The sequence below is a fragment of the Watersipora subatra genome, chromosome 10, assembly GCF_963576615.1.
Source record: "Watersipora subatra chromosome 10, tzWatSuba1.1, whole genome shotgun sequence".
NCBI lineage: Eukaryota > Metazoa > Bryozoa > Gymnolaemata > Cheilostomatida > Watersiporidae > Watersipora > Watersipora subatra.
The window spans coordinates 41454901-41479050 of record NC_088717.1 but is presented as its reverse complement, the minus strand read 5'-3'; the positions used below and the strand labels follow the sequence as shown (position 1 = coordinate 41479050).

General features: G+C 37.4%; 3 protein-coding genes across 3 annotated transcripts; 1 reads left to right on the top strand and 2 right to left on the bottom strand.

Annotated features, from left to right (window-relative positions):
• Positions 1-907: 907 nt before the first annotated feature.
• On the top strand, positions 908-2459 carry LOC137407084 (uncharacterized). The gene is made up of 3 exons (XM_068093690.1): positions 908-1716; positions 1930-2196; positions 2282-2459. The coding sequence occupies exons 1-3, from the start codon at positions 908-910 to the stop codon at positions 2457-2459; spliced, it is 1254 nt and encodes a 417-aa protein (XP_067949791.1).
• Positions 2460-3420: 961 nt separating this feature from the next.
• LOC137407083 (E3 ubiquitin-protein ligase XIAP-like) lies at positions 3421-21837 on the bottom strand. Its single transcript, XM_068093689.1, has 8 exons — positions 21804-21837; positions 20248-20364; positions 19344-19565; positions 14869-15068; positions 10018-10140; positions 7898-8234; positions 7756-7811; positions 3421-3540 (listed from the first exon to the last, which is right to left on the bottom strand). The coding sequence occupies exons 1-8, from the start codon at positions 21835-21837 to the stop codon at positions 3421-3423; spliced, it is 1209 nt and encodes a 402-aa protein (XP_067949790.1).
• Positions 21838-21839: 2 nt separating this feature from the next.
• On the bottom strand, positions 21840-23545 carry LOC137407082 (uncharacterized). Its single transcript, XM_068093688.1, has 2 exons — positions 23016-23545; positions 21840-22113 (listed from the first exon to the last, which is right to left on the bottom strand). Exons 1-2 carry the CDS (start codon positions 23531-23533, stop codon positions 21840-21842), a joined length of 792 nt encoding a protein of 263 aa, XP_067949789.1. The 5' UTR covers positions 23534-23545.
• Between the last annotated feature and the right edge of the window lie 605 nt (positions 23546-24150).

Genomic DNA, 24150 nt, shown 5'->3' with positions numbered 1-24150 from the left:
CGGAAGAAGGACGAGAAATGGCGGGTCGGCGTCGACTACCGGCAATTTAATGCTGTGACCGAACAGGACGCCTATCCCTTCTCCCGGACCGACAACAGTCTCGATGCCCTGTCCGGCAGCTGGTATTTTAGCAGGCTCGACCTGTTGAGTGGGTATTGACAAGTACCCCTGAACGCAGACGCTCAGAAAAAGTCCGCTTTCGCAACTCGATCCGGGTTCTGGAAATGGAAGATGCTGCCATTCGGTCTGACCTCAGCACCAGCCACATTCCAGCGGCTTATGGAGTAGGTCCTGTGCGGACTGCACTGGAGAATGCACTGAAGGGCTTTTGCTGTACCTGGATAACATCATCATCATTGCCTCAGACTTTGAAACTCACTTGCAATGGCTGGAGGAGGTATTGCAGTGCTTCAAAGCAGCTGGACTGAAGCTCAAACCTTCTAAGTGTGAGCTCCTGCAGCCGCAAGTTTGGTACTTCAGACATATAGTCAGCAAGGAAGGAGTAGCCACCGACCCAGAAAAGATCCTGGCCGTTCGGCAATGACCAATTCCTAGGGGTCTATGCGATCTACAAGGCTTTCCGGGTACGGTAAGGCACTACCTACAGTACATACCCGGCTTCCCTGACAGGGCCCATCTTTTGAACCGACTCACTAGTAAGGGGGAGGCCTGGTCATGGGACCAGGAGGTCTTCAACAAGCTGAAGACGACGCTGTTCTCAGATTCCTGTACTAGGCTACCCAGACCCGATTCAGTCGTTTGTATTAGATACGGGCGCTAGTAATTGCGGAGTTGGAGCAGTGTTATCCCAGGTACAAGGAGAGCTGAACGAGTCATTGCAGACTTCAGCAAGACACTGAATCCGGCAAAGCGGAATTACTGTGAGACTCGGAAGGAACTGCTCGCCATGGTAAGGGCCATAAAACATTTTCGGCCTTACCTCTATAGGCACCAGTTCTTCCTCCACACGGATCACGCATCCCTTCAATGGCTGTTTCAGTGCAAGGAACCTTTCAGCCAGGTGGCCAGATGGTTGAAGATCTTTGCCGAGTTCCAGTTTACCGTGAAACACAGAGCCGGCCTCCGACACGGCAACGCACATGGGCTTAGTCAACAAATCTGTGATGACTGTCGACAGTACAAGCTGATGGAGTTGCGAGACGGAGGACTGACCCACAAGGAGTTGGCCCTGAAGAACCAACAAAAAAAAAGTTGGAGTTTTTCCTTGAGAGTCATCGCGACCACGCGCGAGGTGACCGGTCGTTTGAGCCCGCCTCTGCCTCTAGGGGTATCGAGGTCCAGCTCAAAGCTGGCCGAGGCTACCCTAGGACTTTGTGGGATGGCTTGGGTAAAGACTAGAGAGACCGCCAGGGGGGAATTGGCACGCATGCAGGCAGTCGGACATAGACCGGTGGCCTCTATGTATATCTCTATGCAGCAGGTGACAGAGGTAACTCCCGAGCAATTGGAATTGGGCAGGTTCAAGTTGCGACAGCTACACTATATTTTCCCGTTCCTCTGGCTGCAGAACAGAGTACCGGAGGCACGTACTGCTCCACACGGCCAGCCGAGGTGGTGCCCGGTCTTCCGCCATCTGTTCGAGAAACAGCCGTTTGGCAGTCTCACACTCTGGGGTGGAAAGAACGATCAACCGGCTCCGATTGACCTTGTATTGGCCAGGCATGATTGCCATAGTGAAAAGAATGGTCAGGAGCTGTGAGGTCTGCCAGGCGGCTCAGCACAGTGGCAACAGGAAAGCAAGTTGCCACCAGAGGCTATATACAGTTCACCTTTGGCAAAAAGTGGCAGTGGACCTGGTTAGACTGATGCTGGAGACACTGAAAGCGCACCAGTTGAGCCTGGTGCTAACGGACCATTTCACTCGGTAGCAGGATGCACTGGCTTTCCTGGATGCCATAACTCCCGTAGTTGCCAATGCGCTGGACGGGCGAGTATTTGGCTACGTGGGCTTGTCGGAGCAAAACATACAAACCAAAGGGCACAGTTTGAGAGCCAACTGATGAAAGAATTGTGCCTACTATGGTTAGTGAAAAAAACACACTTTACACTGTACCACCCTCAGGCTAACGGTATTGTTGAAAGAAACAACCGGGAACTTGGAGACTCGTTGCAAGCGCCTCTGCTAACACGAGGAGTGGGACTGGCTGCTATCCCAGCTGATGCGGGCCTACAGGGGTACGCCGCATCCTGCTATGGAAGAAACAGCCAACCTGCTGATGTTCGGCTGAGAGTTGCGCCTTCCTGACTTGTTGAAAATTAGTCTGCCTCCACTGGAGGAGTCGCCTTCCCACCAGTACGTACAAGAAACACAGAAGAGGTTAGAAGCGGCTCACGAGATACTGATGGAGGCCCAAAAGGTGGTGAAACAGGAGGACCAGGAAGAGCCACCACTGTATGCCCCAGAAGAGTGGGTGTGGCTTCTGAACAAACGCTGGTAAAGGGGAGAAAACTCCAAACTACAGACCAAGTACGCGGGCCCGTTTAAAATTATAAAGGCCTGGGCAAACCATACTTATTTCATAGAGCGACAAGGCCAGTCCTCTGTTCAAAATGAGTGCCGGATTGAGCCTTATTATGCCTGTGAAGAAAAGTTAGGCAAAACACCAGTTACACTTGAAATGCGACCTGGTCCCAACATGAAAGGGGCCCAGGCCAAAAGACAAGTGGAGGACTTCCAGCTTGAGCTGGACTTGGTCAGGAAGCAAGCGGAGGAAATCTCACAACGGAGGACAGTAGACAGAGAGAAGGAAAGCCAGTTGGAGTTGGTTCGGAAGCAGGCGGAGCAGCTACTTCAAACTAATGGGGGATACTAGTCAATGGTTACTCACAACAAAGGGAGCCAACCACAGAGGAGTCAGTTAGTAAGGAGCTAGCAGATCTGCCAGCCAAGCCAGGCCAGACTGAGAGCCCTCCCCAGCCCGACATTAGGAAGAGTCTAGAGAGCTCATCTGGCATAACCCCCAGTCAGCCCAAGCTACCAGGCCACCAGACAGGTATGGCGAGTGGGTACGGCTGCAGCAATTGGCAGCCAATCTGAGCTTTCCTTCAGACAGTAAACAGGTGTGTAGAGGAGCTGTGAGGAGAGTAAAGCAGGGATCACCGGTGTTTACGCCCTACAGTTACACAGACCCTCTTCAGGATCTCTGCACTACTACTACTACGAACACTTATATCGACTTGGTTAGAACAGGTGAGCTCGCTAGTTTGTTATCTACTGAGTCTTGCCCGTACAAACCCATGGAGAACGATGAGGAAGCAAAGCTGGTGGACTTACTGGTCTCGGATGAGGAGTTTGGGCTCTCGAACCAAACGGCCTCTGACGAGCCAGTGGGTGCCACTAGCGACCGAGTGATGCAGTGCTCTGGCCAGGCTGCTTCCTCAAGGCCTGTTTGAGTTGAGTCACACCAAGTTGACACTCTGTCGGTCGTCGGCCAGTCTCGACCCGCAAGGATAGTTGGCTACAAGTTTATCTCCAACGGCCGAGAGGACATATGATGACATAGATAGTAGTTTGTTTATCTGAAGACATACACTAGTTGTACTAAAACAACTTTTAGACACTTCGGCAACTCTTGAGATTGAAATGTGTTGTAAAAGAGCAAACTTGACTAGTAGATTGTCCGTAGTAGTACCTGTTGTACATGTAGTAGTATCGGTTGCACATGTAGTAGTGTCTTTTGTACATGTATTTAGCATCTTTTGTACATTTTGTGGTATCTGTTGTACATGTAGTAGTATCTGTTGTAAATCTAGTGGTATCTGTTGTACATTTAGTAGTATCAGTTTTACATGTAGTATTGACTCAACCTCGCTGGTCACTAATCATTCTAAGGTCTGTATTCAAGTATTATATAGTGTATTTATTTTGTACAATGTATTATAGAGGTCCGTGTTTCTATCATTTTATCAGTTTCTTCTTCAATCTTTTCTTCATGTGCCGACTAACTTAGCTCTCAGGGCAGCTAATGGTAATAAAAGTACACTAGAAGATGATGGATAGATAGAAGTCGTGTTCTCCATGTATTGATTTCCAACACATGGAGCTAATTCTTTACCTAAATGTGTACATGGTACGAGTCCAGCATATACGGAGCAACATTGTAGATAATACAAATTAGCTGGAACAAAGCACTGAAGCACATTTCATGTAAATAAATATTTAAATCCTGATGAATCAACAATTTAGAAAAAAAATCTTTGACGATTTTATTCTTTGATTTCCCAGCAAAGACTTGATATGCAGATGTTTGTAATAAACCCTAATTACAATTTGCTGATTGATGTGATCGCAGATAAATGACACTGTCATGACTTATTATTAGCTAAAAAACACCTTCTTTGAACAGTCTAAATTTCTAAATTATACAATAAATATAAACAAAATTATCAATGTATGTATCAAAATCCACTATTGACTGCACTCTGAAGCAGCAATGATAAAAGGCACAGTTCATCTAGGTACACCCTAACGCAAGGGTTACTCATGTCAATGTCTTGCACAAGTTTTTCTAAACTTGCCTCTGTTATTTCTAAGCTCCTTTGACTTTCTTATTGTGACTGTGACTCAGGATTATTAGACAAACTCCTCCCATCATCAACCACAAAACAGTTTAAATAAAAGCATTTAGGCTCATGGACACACGCAAAATCTATTTTGAGATTCTAGTTGAGCTTTTGTCTACTTGTCCAAACTTCACATTTATGTGGATCATACCTGGGAGCTATACTACACTGCTAAGATATGAACCAGGTATTACATCAAATATTAACATGCTGTGTCATAAATCTACCATACGATTGCTGCTCTTCAAATGGTCTGAAATTTACCAAGGTAATTATTATTACTGAAGTAGGCCAACAGGTTCAGTTAAGCTTTAAAAATAATAAACGTTTATTATCTATTAGTTATGTATTAACACAACTAATGGGCAACAAATAGTTTTCAAAGTGACTTTGTTTTTACGCAAGCTTTTAATCACAGAAAGAAGGCTTCTGTTGTCAGATTTCAGGCGTTCGTAACAAAATTTAGTGCATGACAATTCGGTCATTGCCTTTTGTGCCAAGAGCAACGTTCTTAAACCACCAATAATTATGATATTATAATCGAACCTTATCTTTTGACAGCCTTGTTTTGTATTTATTAAAATTTTCAGTGTCGCCAAGATAGTCCCTAGGAGAGCCGATATAACAAGGTCGATGCGAAGCCAGTTTTTTTATTGACAATTTTGGCTTTTGAAAGAGCTACAGGAAGTAAAAATACCTCTATAAGTTTTGCGTTGAAACTAAATCAATGAATGTCATGAGCAACCAACTTCCTACCGAAAGTAAGTAAGTGGATACACACTAGGCTTTCCAGCACATGTAGGTGTACTACTTGTTAGTTATAGCAGCTTTAAAAATATGACAACTAAATTTTATCCAGTTTTCAATGAAGAGGTCAGATCTTATAAGATGCACTTTATTTTATAACGGAAAGACCTAAAGTATAACTGCAACAGTACTTTATGGTTGACTATCATGAATTATATATACAGTATGTATCTCTTGTGGCCATTGTCGATTGAAGCAATTTTGTAAGGTGAATTAACTGAAACATACTACAGCACTTTAGATATAAATCAGCATGGAACTTATGATATTTATTTAAGCGTTTATTCACAGAAAAGTCCAAATTAGCATTGATTTTAAATTGATTAGCAATGATTAATTACAATGAAACTGTGTTAGACAAATCACAACTTGGATAAAACAGACTACAATACAGGTATCTCTGATGATACAAATAATATGATTTAGTAAACACTGAATGTGCCACAGGGTAGAACAAAACTCTCAAAGTTTACAAGTTTTGATAGCAAAATAGTTTGCTACACACAAAACTACCGCATTATAAAATCAAACTTGGCTATTTTTGTTTTATTATTGAAAATACATGTATATAGTGTTGAATAGCACACAACATGTTACTATAGACTCACACAAAAGCTGTTTAATATAAATGCATCATAAACAATAGCTTGTTCCTATCATGCAAGAAGATGAAGGGTTGTCAATGACAATGTGAATACAATGTTAGAAACACAGTTGTGCTACTATCTGTATCAATATGAAATACAAAGAGGTGAATAAGTAATATGTTCTGTCACAGGAGGTGTAATCATAGCTATTATACAGCCTCTTAGCCATGAGTTACTTCTTGTCAAAGTTTATTCAAGTTGCAATACAGTATCAGGTTTCAAATGCTGACTGCAATACTCCCACAATCATATAATTTCCTATAAATTTAGCCTCTGATCAAAATAAAAAGTTCACACGGAAATTTTAGCTATGCTTCAACTTAAGTCTAACTTAGACTTAGTTTACATGTGTTACTTGTATACTAATTCTACCAAGCCTGCCACAGTGCTAAGGTTTTAGCTCAAGGCCAAATTATTGTACAAAATCATGCCCAAATAGACATCAATTATGTACTGCTTTGTAACAACAATGAGGCAAAATGATTAAACCAAGACAATGACATATTTTAACTGGTCTAACTCATTAGAAACTAGACATGGTATTCAAAGCTGCCTTTACCAACTACAGCCATTAATAATAGTTTAAAGTTGTAAGTTTCCTTCAATGTAATGGGATATTCATAGGCCAAAGTACTGGTGATATAGAGAGTATAGATATTATAATAAACCAGCTTGGTTATTACATGGTATGACAGCTAGAAAACGCCTCCTGTGAGCAATTCTAATTACAAAAACTGAATCTATAACAACAAGGATACACACTATTTATCAATATATCTATCGTAAGGCACGACTGATCACGCTCTGGAGCAGTATGCATATTATAAATGTTAAAGTTTATCCAGGTACACCCTAACAGTGCCACGAACATCCTGCCTGCATAGGGGGCACTGTAACACGGCTGGAGCACATGATGGGCAGCAGACTGAAACAAAACAAATTATCTGCTGATTAAAATAAACATAATGTTTGCATTGTGCTTAATTTAGATTTTGTTTCACGATATGATAGCTAGAAAATACCTCCAGTGAGCGGATCTTAATTACCAAAACTGAGTCTATAACAACACGAACTATTTATTAATATATCTATCGCACACTTGGCCTAGCTATGAAGCAGTAAATATTGTTTATCAAATTGTCACTGTTATATAATATTGTTTATTGTTTTTCAAAGTTTATCCAGGTGCACCCTAGCGAATCCACAAACATCTTGCCTGCATAGGGGGCACTGTAACATGACTGAAGCTCAGGATGGGCAGCAGACTGAAACAAAACAAATTATTTGCTAATCAGAATAAACATAATATTTGCATTATGCTTAATGCAGATTTTGTTTTTATCATGATTCCATCAATTGAAATTAAAGGAAGAGTTGTCATGTCACAGGTGCACACAACCCTTAAATTTTAACACTTCTCAGCAAGGTTGAAATTTTAGCAGTTTATTGTGATCATGGTATGTCAGCCTTTAATCGAAAACAAAATATTAATCCTGTTGCCTAGAATATGCAAATAGACAGCAACATTCACGTGTGAGTATATCTAATAAGAAAACAACCTAAGACAATTTTAACTACCAGCTCGAAGTAAAACTTGACTGCTTCATGACGATCAAGGGGTAACATGCGCCAACCCACAAATAATTTCATCAAATAGAATTGAATATAGCTGCGAATTCTTACCCGTATGCACACATGGTAAGAACATGGTACCAACTGGAGCATCCATGCATATTTTGCACGTAAGTTGTGATTTGACGATCCTTGCCAAATCTGCAAGGTTAAAAAGACATAAAAAATAAAATTGACAACTAAAGTTTGCACAAATCATAGCACAAAATTATCTCCGTTATCCTTACCCAATGTCCTAGCCTGAGGGGTTTCTGGTTCATTACCGGACTGTCCTGGACCACTAGGTGCCTCAGCTTCAGCAGACTCCATTGGCTCATCATCTGGCGGTGGTGACATGGCACGCGATGTGCTTGGTTCTTCAGTGGTTGCTGGTGTGGGTTGGACTGTTGACTGAGTGGCAGCCTCCTCTTGATCTCCAGGTCCCTGAGGTGGAGTTACAACCTCTGGTGGTGCAGGCTCACTGGCTATAGCTCTCTGCGCTGCATCGAGTTGCCTTGCATCTTCTCTACGCTTCAGCATGGCTCGTACGATAGATGCTCGATCCATGAAATCAGGTCCGCCAGACTTTAAGAATACTAAGTATGATGAGGCAAACATATGAGCCTTTTGATCAAAGACTACGCAGACTGCGGCCCTTAATATTAAACTAAACAGAGCTAAGACTAAAATAATTTTAACCTTGTCTTGCAAGTCATTTCATGGTAGTTCAGTAACAGATATCATTCAATACTGCCCAAGGCGATGCAACTCTCTAATGCAGACAGCAAGCAGAAGCCAATCTGTTTAGGAGGCACAGATTTCTCCGGGAAAGACCTGATACAAGTTTGTTGTGAGCACTGATTACATTTTACTGGTTGATATACATGTAGTTGTGAGCACTGATCACATTTTACTGGTCGATATACATGTTTGTTGTGAGCACTGATCACATTTTACTGGTCAATATACATGTAGTTGTGAGCACTGATCACATTTTACTGGTCGATATACATGTTTGTTGTGAGCACTGATCACATTTTACTGGTCAATATACATGTAGTTGTAGCAAAATGATACCGAAATGATTTGAAAAAATTATGGACTTTGTTCAAGTACAGAAATGAATATGCAACTTATACACATGCAAACCAATCTCTGATCATGATTGCCTCAGCCTAAGGTTTTCTCACAAATGATAAAATTTGGAGCAAATATTTGGCCTGGCACTGGAAGTAGTTTTCAACATATGACAGTAGGAGCTACTCAGAGCATTGCAGTTTGGTAAGTGAAAGATAAAACAGAAAAATTAATAGAAATATACAATAAGTTTGTTTGATCTTGACCTAGTTGAAGTTAGAGTAAGTTACACCAGATACCTCGATCACCACCTCCACAACACCGAACATATATTTTTAGTCGTGTATCTTTTAGGGTAAAGTAACCGAAAAACCTTTTTTGATTGATTTTTGCTTTAGCAGTTTTTTTTCTAGGTAATCTGTGTTTAGTAATATTATATAACGCATTTATTTTAATAATTCGTATGATTAACTGCAGTATTTTGTACATAATTATGATATGGTTATGCGCTGTTGAACGAATTACAATGTAACCTGATAGGAATAACTGCTTCAACATACAATGGTTCTAATATATCAAACGTATCTCATAACAAACTAACTTCACACGTAAGGGCTTGGCTGCGAACTTGAAACTCCCAAAATAATATAGCATATTAAGGAAATATTAGAAATTGAATGTATCTCTTGTCCAATGCGTTTAGGTAAATTTATCCTAGACAATTGCTAAGTGCAACCTTTACTCTCAAATCTCTACAAAAAGACAGTGCATGAAATTGGCATGTGAATCACTTAGTTACACCAGCGACTTGTTCTGTATGGAGGATATGTTTACTTTTGACATTTCTAATGAAACTAACTATGACACAGCAAATAATAGCCACACATTAATCGGTTTCATAGCTACGCATATCGTTTTCATCGGAAATTTAGTTATTAAATAGCCAAAATTGGAGGAACCATGCAGAAACAGCAATAAAATAGAAATGTGCCTTCACTCTGTGTCGAGCACGAATTGTTATTGATCAATCAGCTAGGACAAACAGCTTGAAAAGAGCAAAAGCAAATTAGTAGTGATTATCGTATGCGCAACCAGAGTTACACACAACTTACTATTTGCATATGACCCTGAACTACAAAATCACTTTTATAGTAAAAATCACATTAGGTTCAATCTTAGGAGAGTCAGGACATGTTTAGAATTGCTTCTCTAGAAAAGACCGGTCAAATGGGAAATGGGCTAATAAATATGGTTTAATTCAAGTTCATCATACAAATCTGACATTTTGTACCTTAACGTTCCGAATGAGTGCACTTCTCACTTCCTCTCGTGGGTAGTCTGGAGAGATCATTTGAAGGACATTCTGAGTGGCTGTATTGTCCATCCTCGGAAGGAGCATCCTTGTAGTAACAACCTGAAAAGAAGAGTTTAAAATGGACCATTCAAGGTATTTTACCTCTAGTACATCTACTATTAGGTACATCTACTATTGAATGTGTGTGATAGCAATGAGAGAATACCAATGTGTCATTCAGTAATCAATCAACCACTAGTGAACACTCCAATAATTATTCTGATAAAATATTCCAATATAGATTTGTTTGTAGGATGGTTTCATTCCAGTAAACATAATTGCAAATGATATTTTACTATAAATGAAATAATTAATAAGACAGTAGCTTACTCACATCTACATGTAGTTTCAATAAATATCACAATATCAACTGTTTTTTGGACTATTTTCTCATTTTATAACCTTACTAGGTGAATGCCCGACGTTTCCAGGATATTTAAAAAGTCTTGCAAATAAACATAAATTTGCACAGCAAATTAATTTTTATTTAACATAAACAACAGTTACCATTCTCCCTTTCAAACTTCATATCATGAGAAATTTGTTTTGTGCAGTTTCAATAAATTAAGAGAAAAAAATAAAACAACTGTAAAAGTGTTTAACTGTAAATGTGTTACTGTAGTTACCTACAATAACTTTAGTGCCTTTGGTGGTCTGCAAGAAAATGCAACATTACAGTGTACAACATGTACAGTATGTGCAGTAGCAGCAGCACGTACTGTAGGGAGATCTTATCTTCAAGACAGATGTATAACATGAATGTTGAATTTGACATAAATGAATTTAGTTTACTAAACAAATACTTAAAGCTAAGTTTTAGTATGTATTTTACAGAAATAAACTTCAACTTTGTCATGGGCTACAATTTTATCGCTAATCTGTTTTCGAATTCGTTTTTACAATAACTTTTAATGAATAACCCTGAACTGAGATAGCGAGCATCACATTTCTTTTTCAGGCGTTGTGGGATGGATGTTGGCGAGTAGCATATTGGAATTTTGTTATTTCGTTGTAGTTTTTGATTTTGAGGATCCCACCCTTTTGATGCCAAATAACTGTAATGTGAATTTTGTCGCAAGTCACCCTTTAAATAATACAAGATACACTTTAAAATGCTCTAATTTGGCTTTGAATTCTCAAAACTTTTTTGGAGAGGGCCCTCGAACCCCCCTTCTTTGGGAGGGCGCTTCTGCTTCCCTCCCAGACCCTCCCCGCACGGCCGAATCGGTCTTCGGCAACGACTAACTGACAGTCTCCTGACCACTTTTTCTTTGGACAATACAGCCCTGCCTAGGACTATATGTCAATTGCGCTGCTTTCGCGAGATCACGCAATGCTTGAAAATAATTTGTCTCAGTCGCGACCCTTAACATCACAATGCTTGGAACCTGAGTTATTTATCATAGACATAATCTGTACATGGAGAACTAATGACACCGATTTCTTTGTCTTCTTCACTGGTTCTCTGGAATTGTCCTACCTTCGCATGACACTACCGCCATTATCGTAGTTGATAAATATAAGTGGTATCCACTAAAATAGGCGGTAAGAGTACATAACACCGCATATGAAAATTGTGAGGTCACAATTTTTGAGTCTATACCATTGAACATTTTTGCAGTAGAGCTCTGGAGAAATCCTATAAACACCAAACAATGTGTCTCACTATGTCAAACAATGGCTCATTCGAAAGCCAAGACTCTAATGAATTAAAATATATGATAAAGAAATAATGTAATTTATGTGCTTTAAGAAAGTTTCTCAAAGAAATTGATGCAACTAGTGAAGATTTGCTAACATAAAAGAACACTAGAAATTCCACTGTCATACAGCTCACGACCAAAGTGATATTGGAAAAAGGAAAGGATACTGCTGGTTGAGAAATGCAATATTAGCAGTCAAATGGCACTGTAGTGCAATAGGATAACTGCAATGGTAGCTGTAATGTACTGGGTGGGGGTGTTATTATGTACAACAAACAGCAATAATGAAAGAAAATTATTATATGTCTATATCTCTCCCCTGCAAAAGGAGAAATGCAATATTAGAAGTAAACTGTGCTGATATTATTAGAATAACCAATATTATTAATATAGTAATACAGTAATAGTAGAAAAACCAATGCACAATTTTGTTTACATTTCAAACCGTCATAGCTAACAATATCAAGAAGTTGTGATATTTATATAGATTTTTAGAAAATCTGTTTGAAAAAATATTTAGAAAAAATAATAACAGTAGCGTATTGTCCATCATCGATGTTGTTAGTGTGACTATAATACTTCAATAGCCATCCAAACTTACAATTAAATATTGTAATAATCTCATAAGAATCGTTAGAGAAAAATATCGTAGTCATTTCCTTTACTTTCACTGCTTTGGACATCAGTTAAAATACCAAAGTACTCAAAAGTGTCCAAAATTTCAGTTACTTTGAAATCGGCAAAAAAGAAATGATTGTATTTCAGTACTTCTACGTTAATAACAGAAACCTTCGGCAATTCGACAACGATATAGACAGGTGAAACGTGCACGTTATTTTTTAGTGAAATACACACGACTTAATGGTTCTATTCTCTACCGCTCGGCGTTTCGCTTGCTGGTCTTAATTTTGATAAAAATAAGGCTTGGCAAGTTTTAATAACGATTTTCGGCCAGATTAATCTGTCTATTTGTGTATAATCCGATCGGATGGGTAATTTTTAAGATATTGTCGACAATTTACAAAGACTTGGTAACATATTTAAATAGGCTTATTTGTGTTTTGTATCATTATTATACCTGAATGAATCCATTGAAAAATGGTTAAATTTGTTGATGAGATTTCGGTACAAGGGTTTGCGACGTTTTTGATGAATAATTTTCGAGAATTGTGTGCACATGCATTTATCATAAAACTTTAAAACGTTCGCTCCGCTCTTGTTTGGTCGTGAGATTAGATTGCTAAGGGAAATGTTCTGTCAAGGTTGTGGAGTAATCGTCAGAAGCTAACTTCATTTTTTAGTACATGCACAAGCCTGATTGCAAGACAGTTTCAAGAGATGATGAGCTCTTCTAAAAATATGAGTGGCCTCGCCTTCCTTGTTGACATTTTTGGCCATTTGAATGATCTGAACCTCAAACTTCAAGGGAAGACAAAGACTATCATTGATACACTACCAGGTGTTTAAGCCTTCTCCCATAAGTTGGAATTGTTTCTAGTGGATGTGTAAAGTGATATGCTTCACTTTCCTACTCTAAAAGCATTTTTAGATGAGGATGGAAAATTGGCCTCTTGTACAGCTGATTACACTCACTTTATAAAAAAAGCTTCAACAAAAGTTTAACAATCGATTTAGTCAGTTTCACTCTTTGAAACACATCATACAACTTATAAAAGCATCTCAGAAGGCAAAGCCTAATGGAGAGTGGGCTACTCAGTTGCCATTGAAAAGTGTTAATGTCTCATCTCTGCAACTGGAGTTGTGTAACCTAAAAGGTACAGATATAAATGAAATTGAGGAGGGCTTCTACTTGAAAGCTTCAACATAGGCTGAATATCCACAGCTTGCTCAACTAGGAAGATGGTGGTACACCGTGTTTGCTGCTACATATATATGTGAATCAGCATTTTCATACATGAATAATATCAAGAACAAGTTGAGATCCACTTTGACTCGAGATCACTTGTGTCAGCTCCTATAAATAGGTAGCATGCTGCAGTAGAGAGGCAGATTACCAAGAGATAATGAGCAGCCATACACAATTCTATAAATCTCACTAAAGTTAAAGTTATACAAAGCTCTTTAGGCTCACTTCAACATTATTCAATGCTATTGTAATATTAAGTATTATTAAGTATATTAAGTATTCTAATAAATAAATTTAATTACAATACAACTACTAAGCTTGTATTATCAGTATAAAATGTTATGCTGTAATACACATGTTATGTGGCTCCCAAAAATCTTGCAACTTTGAAATTTGGCTCTTTGAGAAAAAACTTTGCCCGCCCCTGCTATATGGTATATGATAGCATTTGATGAATACCCCTTGTCTAGCTCAGTGGTAGAGCCCGTGGATAATAAATTTGCGGTTGCAATCTCCGTGAATTCAAATACTTCAGAATGCGGAATTTTAAATCCAAGACTTTAATAGCTTTATCTGGGCATACCAAAGGATAGATGACAAACTTTGAGAAATATATACTCTACAGGATGAAAATATTTGATGAATTTAATAATTCGTGAGTTCGCGTACAGTAAAATCCGCGAATTATTAATTTTATTCTTAAGACAAGAGAGAACAACTACTACCTCAAAAAAAAAACTAGCCGCTAGGCAGAGCTAGTAAATGTAGCTGAGTTCCAAACTTTTTTTAAATCATTGGCAGGGCTTTGAGTTAAGCCCATTGTCAATGCATTACGCTTCTTTACAAAATCTTTCAAGTTTGTCACAAGTTATTCGGAATTCGGCACAGCATCATCATCAAAATAACCTTTACGTTGAAAAGCTCATAACCTACCACAAATTGTTGGTTCACCAAAGGCCTCCAAATTGATGAACATTCATGAAAACCACTGAATGCAGCCGAAAATTTATAGCTTAGCATGATCGACATAAATTTCTCAGCTAAATAGAAACCTAAACAGCTAAATAGAAACCTGCTTTATCTACGGAACATGTCAGACATGTCTGTCACAAACACACTGCTTTATCTACTGAACATGTCAGACATGTTTTTCACAAATACACTATCATATGCCAAATGTGAGTCTCAGAGGCTTGAATAACATAGGGAATTACTCACATGGATGACTGGCTCCTTCTCTGGCTCCACATATCTACCATGCTCCTGTATTCTTGCTGCTATCCAATCCGCTCCTTTCTCTTGTATAACCAGCTGACATTCTGGTGACTGCCTAGCGTGTCTCCTCCAAACATTTTCTGTTGGTGCCCAGTCAGACATCTCAACACCACAAGAGAAGCAGCAGACCACATCCCCTCGTCCTGAATAAATTGATATATAGTGAACAGTAGCAAGGAATGACTAAGATAACATTAATAGGATCTCTTGGGGTTCATTCGTACCATATAAGGATGCCATGGCGTTCCTAGGTAAGACATACAAGTACTTAAATTCATTTACTGCCAAGTTTGCATGAGTGTAAGGAAATATGCTCCACTCAGCAACTAGTGCATGAGTGTCTGGATGCAAAGGTGACAACTTCACAATCAATGCTATTGAACAAGTGCCATCAACAGCGCCAGTTGAAAATAGTTGTAATCTTTCAGGGAATATTGCAATGATTACAACTCATACCAATGTAGAAAAACTATTCGGCCTGATATCTAGTGCGGATCAATACAGAAATATTTAGACTTCTTGAGAATGATCACAAATGTTGGTGTATAATAAATGCATTATCTACTTTTAATATATCAACTGTTAACAGTGGTATGGTGGAAAATGTAATAATGTCCATTAAAGCCAACAAGGCTTCAGGACGAGATAATATCTCTGGTATAATTTTACAAGCAGCTAGCCAGTCGTTAGTGATCCCTCTTACTAAGTTAATTAACAATAGCATTACTCAAGGTATGGTTCCTAAACAAATGAAAATTGCTAGAATTAAGCCTGTCTTTTAAAAAGATGATCGTGTTCTATGTTCAAATTATCGACCTATATCTATTTTACCTATTTTTAGCAAAATATTAGAGAGGCTAGTAAATGATCAAATAATAAACTATCTTGAACTAAATAGCTTATTGAATAACTATCAATTTGGTTTTAGAACAAAACGTGGGACTTCTGGCGCTTTGTCAGCTTTTACAAATATAACTTTTGAGGCTTTTAATAAAGGAAACAGTGTTTTAAGAATTTTTATTGATTTTAGCAAAGCATTTGACACTATTAACCATGATATACTTTTACAAAAACTAACCAAATTAAATATCAGTATTTAAAGTATTAATTGGGTTAAAAGCTATTTACACGACAGATTTCAATGAACAAAAATTAGTGGTTTACTTTATACTGAAAAGCGCGTATCCTTTGGGGTTCCACAAGGTTGAATTTTGGGCCCAACATATTTTTGATTTATATAAATGATCTTTGCAAATCATTACAATGCTTACAACCTATTCTTTATGCAGATGACACCACTCTTTTTCTAGAATCAAGTAACCTTAACAGCATGTTACCTCAGATAAATGCAGATTTGAAAATCTTCCAATGCTGGTGCATCAGTAACCAACTCACAATTAATATTGATAAAACTAATTATATGCTTATGAAAAATCCACAGAACAAATTTAATTTAAAAATGCACTCTCTGCATATAGGAAATAACATATTGTACCAGACTGATCATGTTAAATTCCTAGATGTTTGGCTTGATAATAATCTGAATTGGTCTACTCATGTGTCTAACATACTAAAGGACCTTCATCCAGGGGTTGGACTTTTCTGCAGGTTACCAAAGTGAATTCTAAACTTATTTACTGCCTCGAATCTTGGGGCAACTCACCTGACACATTTTAAAATAAAATTAAAGTCTTTCAGAAAAAGCTAGTGCGAATTATATGTCATAAAACCTTTGACTACCCATCAAAAGAATTGTTTACCCAAACTAATATTTTACCAATAGATAAGTTGTATACGTTAAAGCTGCTGCTAATGGGTCATACTGTATTTCATTCATCTGGGAATGGGGGACCACCGCTCTTTTATAGCACTCGTCACTCTCTTCTAAATCTTCATATTCCCTTATTTACATCTAGTGCTGGGCAAAAACTATTCAATATCAAACAACCTTTTATTGGAATAACCTACCTGACAGATTGAAGAGAATTGTAAACAAATTTGACATTAAAAACAAGTAAAATGCTATCTCCTGTCTCTCTGACTGGGGTGGGCTGAGGCCTGCCTTTGTACTGCTGCTGTTGGCTATTTTTGGGGCTTGCGTGACATTAGCTGGGCTACAGTGCACCTATGGCTCCATCATCATTATCTCGTGCTCAGGTTGAGTGAATTTTGCTATGCTTTTTCATTTTTTCACTAATTTGTATTGAACCTGATTTATTTACTAATATGCAGTTTATTTTTCTGTATTGTTTCTGTTGATGAAAATACACACACGCACACACACACACACACACGCACGCACGCACGCACGCACGCACGTACGCACGCACGCACACACACACCCCAAACTTTTAACACCACATTTCAACACCACAAGAGAAGCAGCAAACCACATCCCCTTGACCTGAATAAATTAAAAATGGTGACAAGTAGCGATGAACGAATAGGATAGCATTAATAGAGTCTCTTGGTTTTATTCGTACCATGTAAGGATACCATTAAACTCCGAGGTATGTCACACTTGAAATCATTTACTAGCAAATTTCGTTCAGCAACTAGAGTCTACAAGTGCCTGGAAACAAAGGTGACAACTCCACAATTAACGCTATCATACAAGTTCCATAGGCAGGGGCTACTTAACTATTTAAAGTTGGCAAGCCATTCCCATCAGCTTTTTCACAATACGCAGTTCATTTGTTTGTTGCTTAGCAACCACTCACAGTAGCTAAATAACTTTTTCCGTTGTGTTCTCCACAAAATTCTTTACTATATAAACCCTATTTTATCATGTAAAATCTCTAAGTTTCTATATCTGCTGCAATCGATCAAAAGCGATTTTGCAAAGTTTTTGATCAACCGACCTAACTTGTAAGTTACCCTTTCCTACTATCAATTTTTACAGGTGCTTTTGGTTTCGGAGGTTTCTCATTACGTATTAGGTCTAGAAACAAATTATTTGAAAATGCTCACAAACAGTCAAGGTCAACACCTTCTTTTTGAACAAACTCACAAAGCACTTCCCCACTCCAAGCTTAAAAAAGACAAAAGAGCATCCCACAAGTTCTACAATCCTACTCAAAACTCCTCGCGGTGCTTGATAAGAACATGTTCTCTGTAGTGCAAAGTAATAAAGCTACTATGATGACAAAGTTTCATTGCTTACTATCATGTACATAGCTAACATGGCAAGTCACAAAACATGTGTAACCTTATTTTTTTGTTAATATAAAAATTATTCTCCCGCATTTTAGAGACAATTCAAAGATTATTTCTCAAAAGTATTTTTTCCCATTATTACAGAATGGAAAAATTTAGGAAAGCTAGCTATTGTATATATCATTAAAAGGAGACTTTGTGCTGATAATATTTGCAATTTTCAGTTTACAGAAATACCAACCACTTCTCAAGTTATAACATGTTGTATAAGTCCATGTCTACATTTGAAAGTTTTTATGAAATTTAATTCCGATTATAAAGAGTTAATAAATGGGTGTAATCTATCAATGAGTATTGATAATGAGTATTGACAATGTTATTAATCAGAGCAAAGTAGAAAACTATTCACCTTGACCCCTGGTACTGATCAATATAGAAATGTTTAGACTCTTTGAAGATGACGACAAATGTTGGTGTATTATATAATGCTTCCTCAACTTAGCCAAACTTTTAAACAGGAGTCATTCACCTTAAACCATGATATCCACAAATCTAACCATATCATGAAGTTAGTGTTACTAATTAGTTAGTACTAACCACATGTAAAAGACTGACATGTAGATGAGAGGTGGCACCAAGTTGATGTACATAAACTGAGTGTATGTAGAACACTTCTCCATCCTAGGATCAGCATGTGTAAGTATTTGATGATATAGATTATAAAAAATACCGTGAAACGTCTACATGTACATACAATTATCCTATGAATAAGTTAGAATTCCTTTAAATCTGAATAGTTCCACAGCCCAAAGCAGTACACATTGACTTATTAATAAATACTGCAGAGGGATACAAGTAACAATAAATAACACAAGTGTATAAGGGGCGTGAAAATATTCATTACAGGAAGAATAATTAGAGAAGTTTTCTACTGTCAAAAAACAAGTGAACTCAAGTGTAGCCTTGATGATGCAAAAGATAGAACAATGTCTAGATAGTTATAGAGACGTAGTGTCACCTACTCAAACTCAGACTAGTCTAAAGGGCACATACTTTCAACTAATTTAGCTGATCTATTTTTATCCTTTATATTCCATCATTTGTTTATGTTCTATTTTTAGTTTTAATTCTCTAAATTAAATTGCTGCAAGAACAGACTAGCAATTCTAAACAATTTACACATACAACCTAGTGAAAAGCACGTCATATGAAAGAGTGAGTATGGTGAATGATAAATCCTTGAGGATCCTTTGACCAAATACCTGGGTAGAAAAGTTGGTGCTCAATCATCTCAGAAGCCAGCTTGCTATTACCAGAAGGCCACGTGAGAAACGTATCTTTACGTCTCGAATCAACAGCAAACTCAGGGTGTTTCGTAGACTCGGTGATAATTCCCAATTCTGTCTCAGTTGATGGTAAAGGAAGTGCATCATCATTGAAAATATCAGCAAGTACATCAGGTATATTTCTCACAGTTTTCACGCCTGCATGAGACAATATTCTGTGCAAATGTAACGATATCTAAAATGTTTTGCCACTCTTCCAGAAACTGTAATGCGATGTAACATATCAAGTATTCACAGTCCCTTAATGTTGGTGCACACTGAATGTCATTTAAAAGCAAATTGACATAAGGTTGGTGTGAACACTAGTGCACTAGATCTACAATAAATATGGGAATGTTTGGTTAGATCAACTTTCTCGCCTCTTTGATTAATATAAACTATCACAGCATAAAACAGCATTTTTGCTGGTGAAATTATATAAAATTTGTTTACTTACAACGAATTCCAACAATTTTAACACTGAAATATATATAGGTAACCCTTCCTTTAATTTACATCATGCTCGAACTCAATAGAACAGAGTGCTAGAACAAAGGCGCTCGGCTGTTATGTGGGTACAAGCGTCATCAATACAACACAAATCTATGATCTGATTTGAAATAAAAATTAGTAATTCCAAAAATGAAGTTATTGTGAAAACAGAAATTCACCATTTTTCAAGTATAAATCAGTCCAAGGAATAGATAACAAGAAAACTCTGTACGAATGCATTTGAATATCTGAGGAACAGATGGCAATGTATTGGTTAAATATAGTGAAAGACATATCATGAAACTAATGAAAACAGCATAAGAAAAACTATGAAGCTTTGACAACCCACCTTGCATAAACTGACAGTGCATTGATTTCTTACGATGAACCACATCAGGCACCATGGTGTTAGTCCATTCACTGATTTTCAGTTTGCAGTAGAAACACTCCACTGTATCATCAGTGCCTACAAGATGAGACGACTCTCTAATGTGTTCTTACAGGCACTAAATTTTGAATTTGAATCAATTATTACATAAATACGATTGTTAATAAATGGGAATAGAGTTACGCTTCCTACTTGCTTCAAAGAAGATGGCTCAACTAAGGGATCAAAATTATCTCAGAACATAACATGGGTGGCAGGCATGTAAAAAAGACTCGTAATCATATAACCAGAGATGGTAGAGTGAGTGATATTAATACATGATATAACTTACTCCAACTTACGCTTCATATTATGCACATTAACTTGACTGCTAGACTGCTTTTTTATTTTGCTAATTTATTTTTTTTCACTCACAAGTTTGTGACGTTTCGAGAAATTTCAAATGTCATGATGGAATTTACGTAGTATAGAGAAACAAGAACTAGAGTTGCATGTCAAACAATTCGAAGATGGAGGTGATTGAAATTAGAGGCCTTACTGTATTTCGAACTTCAAAATCAAGCATTTTCATTTGATGAAAAGCGCTGCCATCCACAGCGCTTTCTACAGATCTCTATTGTTTCTAAGAAAGCAATAGAGACACCATAGTTAGAGTGTGTACTCCGAAGCACCTCATACTCACTGCGATATGCACCATAATCACATTAGTTGTTTGAACTGGGGAAAATCATTTAGATAAACAATAAAAATGTTGGAGTGTGATATCTTTATCAAAAAATTACTTTCCAAGTGTAAACAGCGCCATATATCAGCAAGTTGTGAATAACATTGTGTATGGTAATTCTTCACAAACAGTTTTTAATATATATTATAAGTTACACTTTGTTCAATCAAGACCTATTGCATTTACCGAGATAATATATATAAACTGATCTCTCTCTCTGTATAAATTGCAGTAGCTGGAGCCGTTTTTAGACAAGATGAGACAATTCATGAACCCTCAACAAAGATTACACAATATCACATACATACTCAGTGTGATCAGTTTATCAGACGCTGATGAATCATCATATAAATTAATTGAAATGCTGGCTGCAGAATTATTCACAGTGGTTAGGGAGTCTACTAAATCTGGTTCTCTAATAAGTTATTATTAGATGACACGACGCAGCTAGCAATTAGCCTGTATTTTCTAATGCAACTTGGAAATATCCAATGCGACTTGGAAACATTTAATACGACTTGGAAATACCTAATCGCAATGATTGATTAGTGACATTATTATCTGGTCTGGTATGTTCACTTGTATCAAGTGCATTATGAAGAAAGCATATGTAGTAATGTGGTTAGAATCCTAACTGATTCATCTGCAAGTCTAGTCACATCTTGGCTAAACTGAAGGGACTTTTTACCACAACTGAAGATGAAAAAGGTACTATCAGCCACACTGGTAAGTGTGAATATTAATGTCATTTGATTAATATCAGCTTAATTGACATTACTTGACTAGTAACTACCTATCCTTTGCACTCTCGAGCGCTTAACACTCATAACTACACATAACAATTACTAAGTATGAGTAGATGTGACACATTAAGCACATCTGGTGAGTCAGTCATTAGTCTTTGACTTGGTGAATGTAAGGACTTGCCATGAATGTATATAAACCCTGAGGCTGCCAGTTCTCTTGGTGATACAATTGTTGATTTGGGCCAAGCACTAAATGTCTTTCTTCTGTGTGTTTCATAAGTGAATGTAGAGAGAATTTGCTCAATATTAGGAGAAGGCTTCCTGATGATTTCTATGGACTGCTTGGGTAGGATTGACCTGGTAAATAATGATTAACTTGATGCTAAACTCACTCATGTATATACAACGGAGCCTCTATTTATGAAAGACAAAGACATACAAAATTTTCAAGTTACGAAATATCTTTGGGTAGACGCTTCTAGATATTTCTAGATGCGAAGTTAAAGGGCTTTCGTACTTTGGCCCGCTTTCTTCCCGATGGGCTGAATTAGGACACACCTTACTCAGTTTCCTTTGCTAACAAAAGTCGGAAAACAGCAAGCATTTTTTTAATTTAGAGTTGTCATCTATTATATGCAGGATAAGATAACCTTCAATTCTAGCAATAAAAGTTCTGTCTTTCCCGTATGGTGACAGTTTTTTACCTTGCCGATGTAAATATATCTTTCCATTTGCATTTTTGAGAAAATTTATTCTGAGCAAAACAAAAACAAAACAGCATCACAACATCCCGCCTTCTGACCCCATCTTCCAACTTCCGGTTTTTTTAGACACATCTAGACTGCCAACACCAAAGGTTAGCAGACATGTTATTCATAGTTTTTATTCACTATTTGCGTTTTTCCGTGTTTCAATGTGAACAACTGAGTGTAGCAAGCATCCTTGAGTAGTGACTAAAAGTAATGCTAATTGCAAACTTTATAACCACACAAATGAATTACAAAGTCACGTGGCAAAATGTGTCTTCAGTGAATACAACATAGGAAATAATTTTTATTGCTTCTAGCAGAAATATGATCAGTATTTTTATAATGAGCTTCTGCACACTTACTTGATCTTCATAAATTACACTTGTGCTGTCTACATTATGATTAGTGAAATTTGATTAACAGCAAAAATACCCATGAAAGGCCTTAGAGACTAACAGGCAGATTCTATAAATAGCATGAAATTACACAAAGTTAGAAATTAAAAAGTACCTGAGCTGACATTGTGTGCGATACAATTTATTCAATTCTTCTGAACTGGTTGGAACCTCCTCAGCATCTGTACCCTCCTCAGCACCCATTAAAAGAGTGATGTGCTGATCACTATGAGGTTCATTTGAGAATAACTGCGCTTCATCTTCATCCATTTGGTTATCATTTTGAGGAGCTCGAAGAATCACTGGACTAAATTCAACAGTAGAAATTGAATTATCAGGAAATGGAATTCCAACATCTTGTCGGTTTGTCTGCGAGTGATTTTTTAAAAATGGACAGTTTTTTGAATAGACTCGGTGCCAAACTAAAGGATCATGGGTAGAGTGCAGATTCTTCACTTCCAGATGGCAAAAATGGCAATGGTATATACATGATCCCTCAATGGCTGCTAGAGCAAATCCTGCACAGCTATATCGTATGGCTGGTATTTCAGAATCACGACCAGAATTGGCAAATGTCTTGAGCCGATGACGTTCACTGGCATAATTCGCATTTGAAATTAAAACATCTCCCATCTCTAGTCACTCCGCAGTACTGAAAATACACATTATATCATTGTGAGAACAATAAGTTAATGTTTACCAACTGGGCTATATTCCTAAATCTTTTTCCTAGGAGAGACAGTTAAATTTTATGAAAAACTTTATGTGAGGCCGTCAAGCTAGGATGGCTTTCACTTATCATAACATTGCCAGTTATATCATAGAAAGGTAATTATTCATATAGTATTTTTGTTAACTAAAGATGAAAGATAAGGAAAAATTTGTTTAGTACAAAAATAATACAAAATTGCAGAAATATAACAATAAGCTTTGAGGTTACACCATAAATTATACTAATTTACATGAAGGTCCAGAGAAATTTAAGTATAGCACCGGGGTATGCAAAGATGTTTATAAGGCTTTAAAAAAGATGTGAATTCAATTTTCATCAACAAATTAACAATTCTATTCTCGATTCTTTTGCATCATACGAGGTGCAAGAATCAATTCAATTCACTACAGTATTCATCGCAAAACATCACAACTCAATTTTTTATTCTTGTGCTATCTTTACTCCAATGATCTTCAAATTGGCAAAATTAATTATGTACTTATTTTTACCTAAAATTAGCAATATATCATAATAACAG

What these genes read in the sequence shown, in the direction of transcription:
- LOC137407084 (XM_068093690.1), top strand. Translation starts at nt 908, where the DNA reads ATGGTAAGGGCCATAAAACATTTTCGGCCTTACCTCTATAGGCACCAG. An exon ending in GAAAAGAATGGTCAGGAGCT is followed by an intron (nt 1,717 to 1,929) that starts GTGAGGTCTGCC and finishes TAACTCCCGTAG; the next exon opens with TTGCCAATGCGCTGGACGGG. An exon ending in GCTGATGCGGGCCTACAGGG is followed by an intron (nt 2,197 to 2,281) that starts GTACGCCGCATC and finishes GTTGAAAATTAG; the next exon opens with TCTGCCTCCACTGGAGGAGT.
- LOC137407083 (XM_068093689.1), bottom strand. Translation starts at nt 21,837, where the DNA reads ATGAGTGTTAAGCGCTCGAGAGTGCAAAGGATAG. An exon ending in CTCGAGAGTGCAAAGGATAG is followed by an intron (nt 20,365 to 21,803) that starts GTAGTTACTAGT and finishes CTCATCTTGTAG; the next exon opens with GCACTGATGATACAGTGGAG. An exon ending in GCACCAACTTTTCTACCCAG is followed by an intron (nt 15,069 to 19,343) that starts GTATTTGGTCAA and finishes CAATTTATTCAG; the next exon opens with GACGAGGGGATGTGGTCTGC.
- LOC137407082 (XM_068093688.1), bottom strand. Translation starts at nt 23,533, where the DNA reads ATGGGAGATGTTTTAATTTCAAATGCGAATTATGCCAGTGAACGTCAT. An exon ending in CGCACACAATGTCAGCTCAG is followed by an intron (nt 22,114 to 23,015) that starts GTACTTTTTAAT and finishes ATTATTTACCAG; the next exon opens with GTCAATCCTACCCAAGCAGT.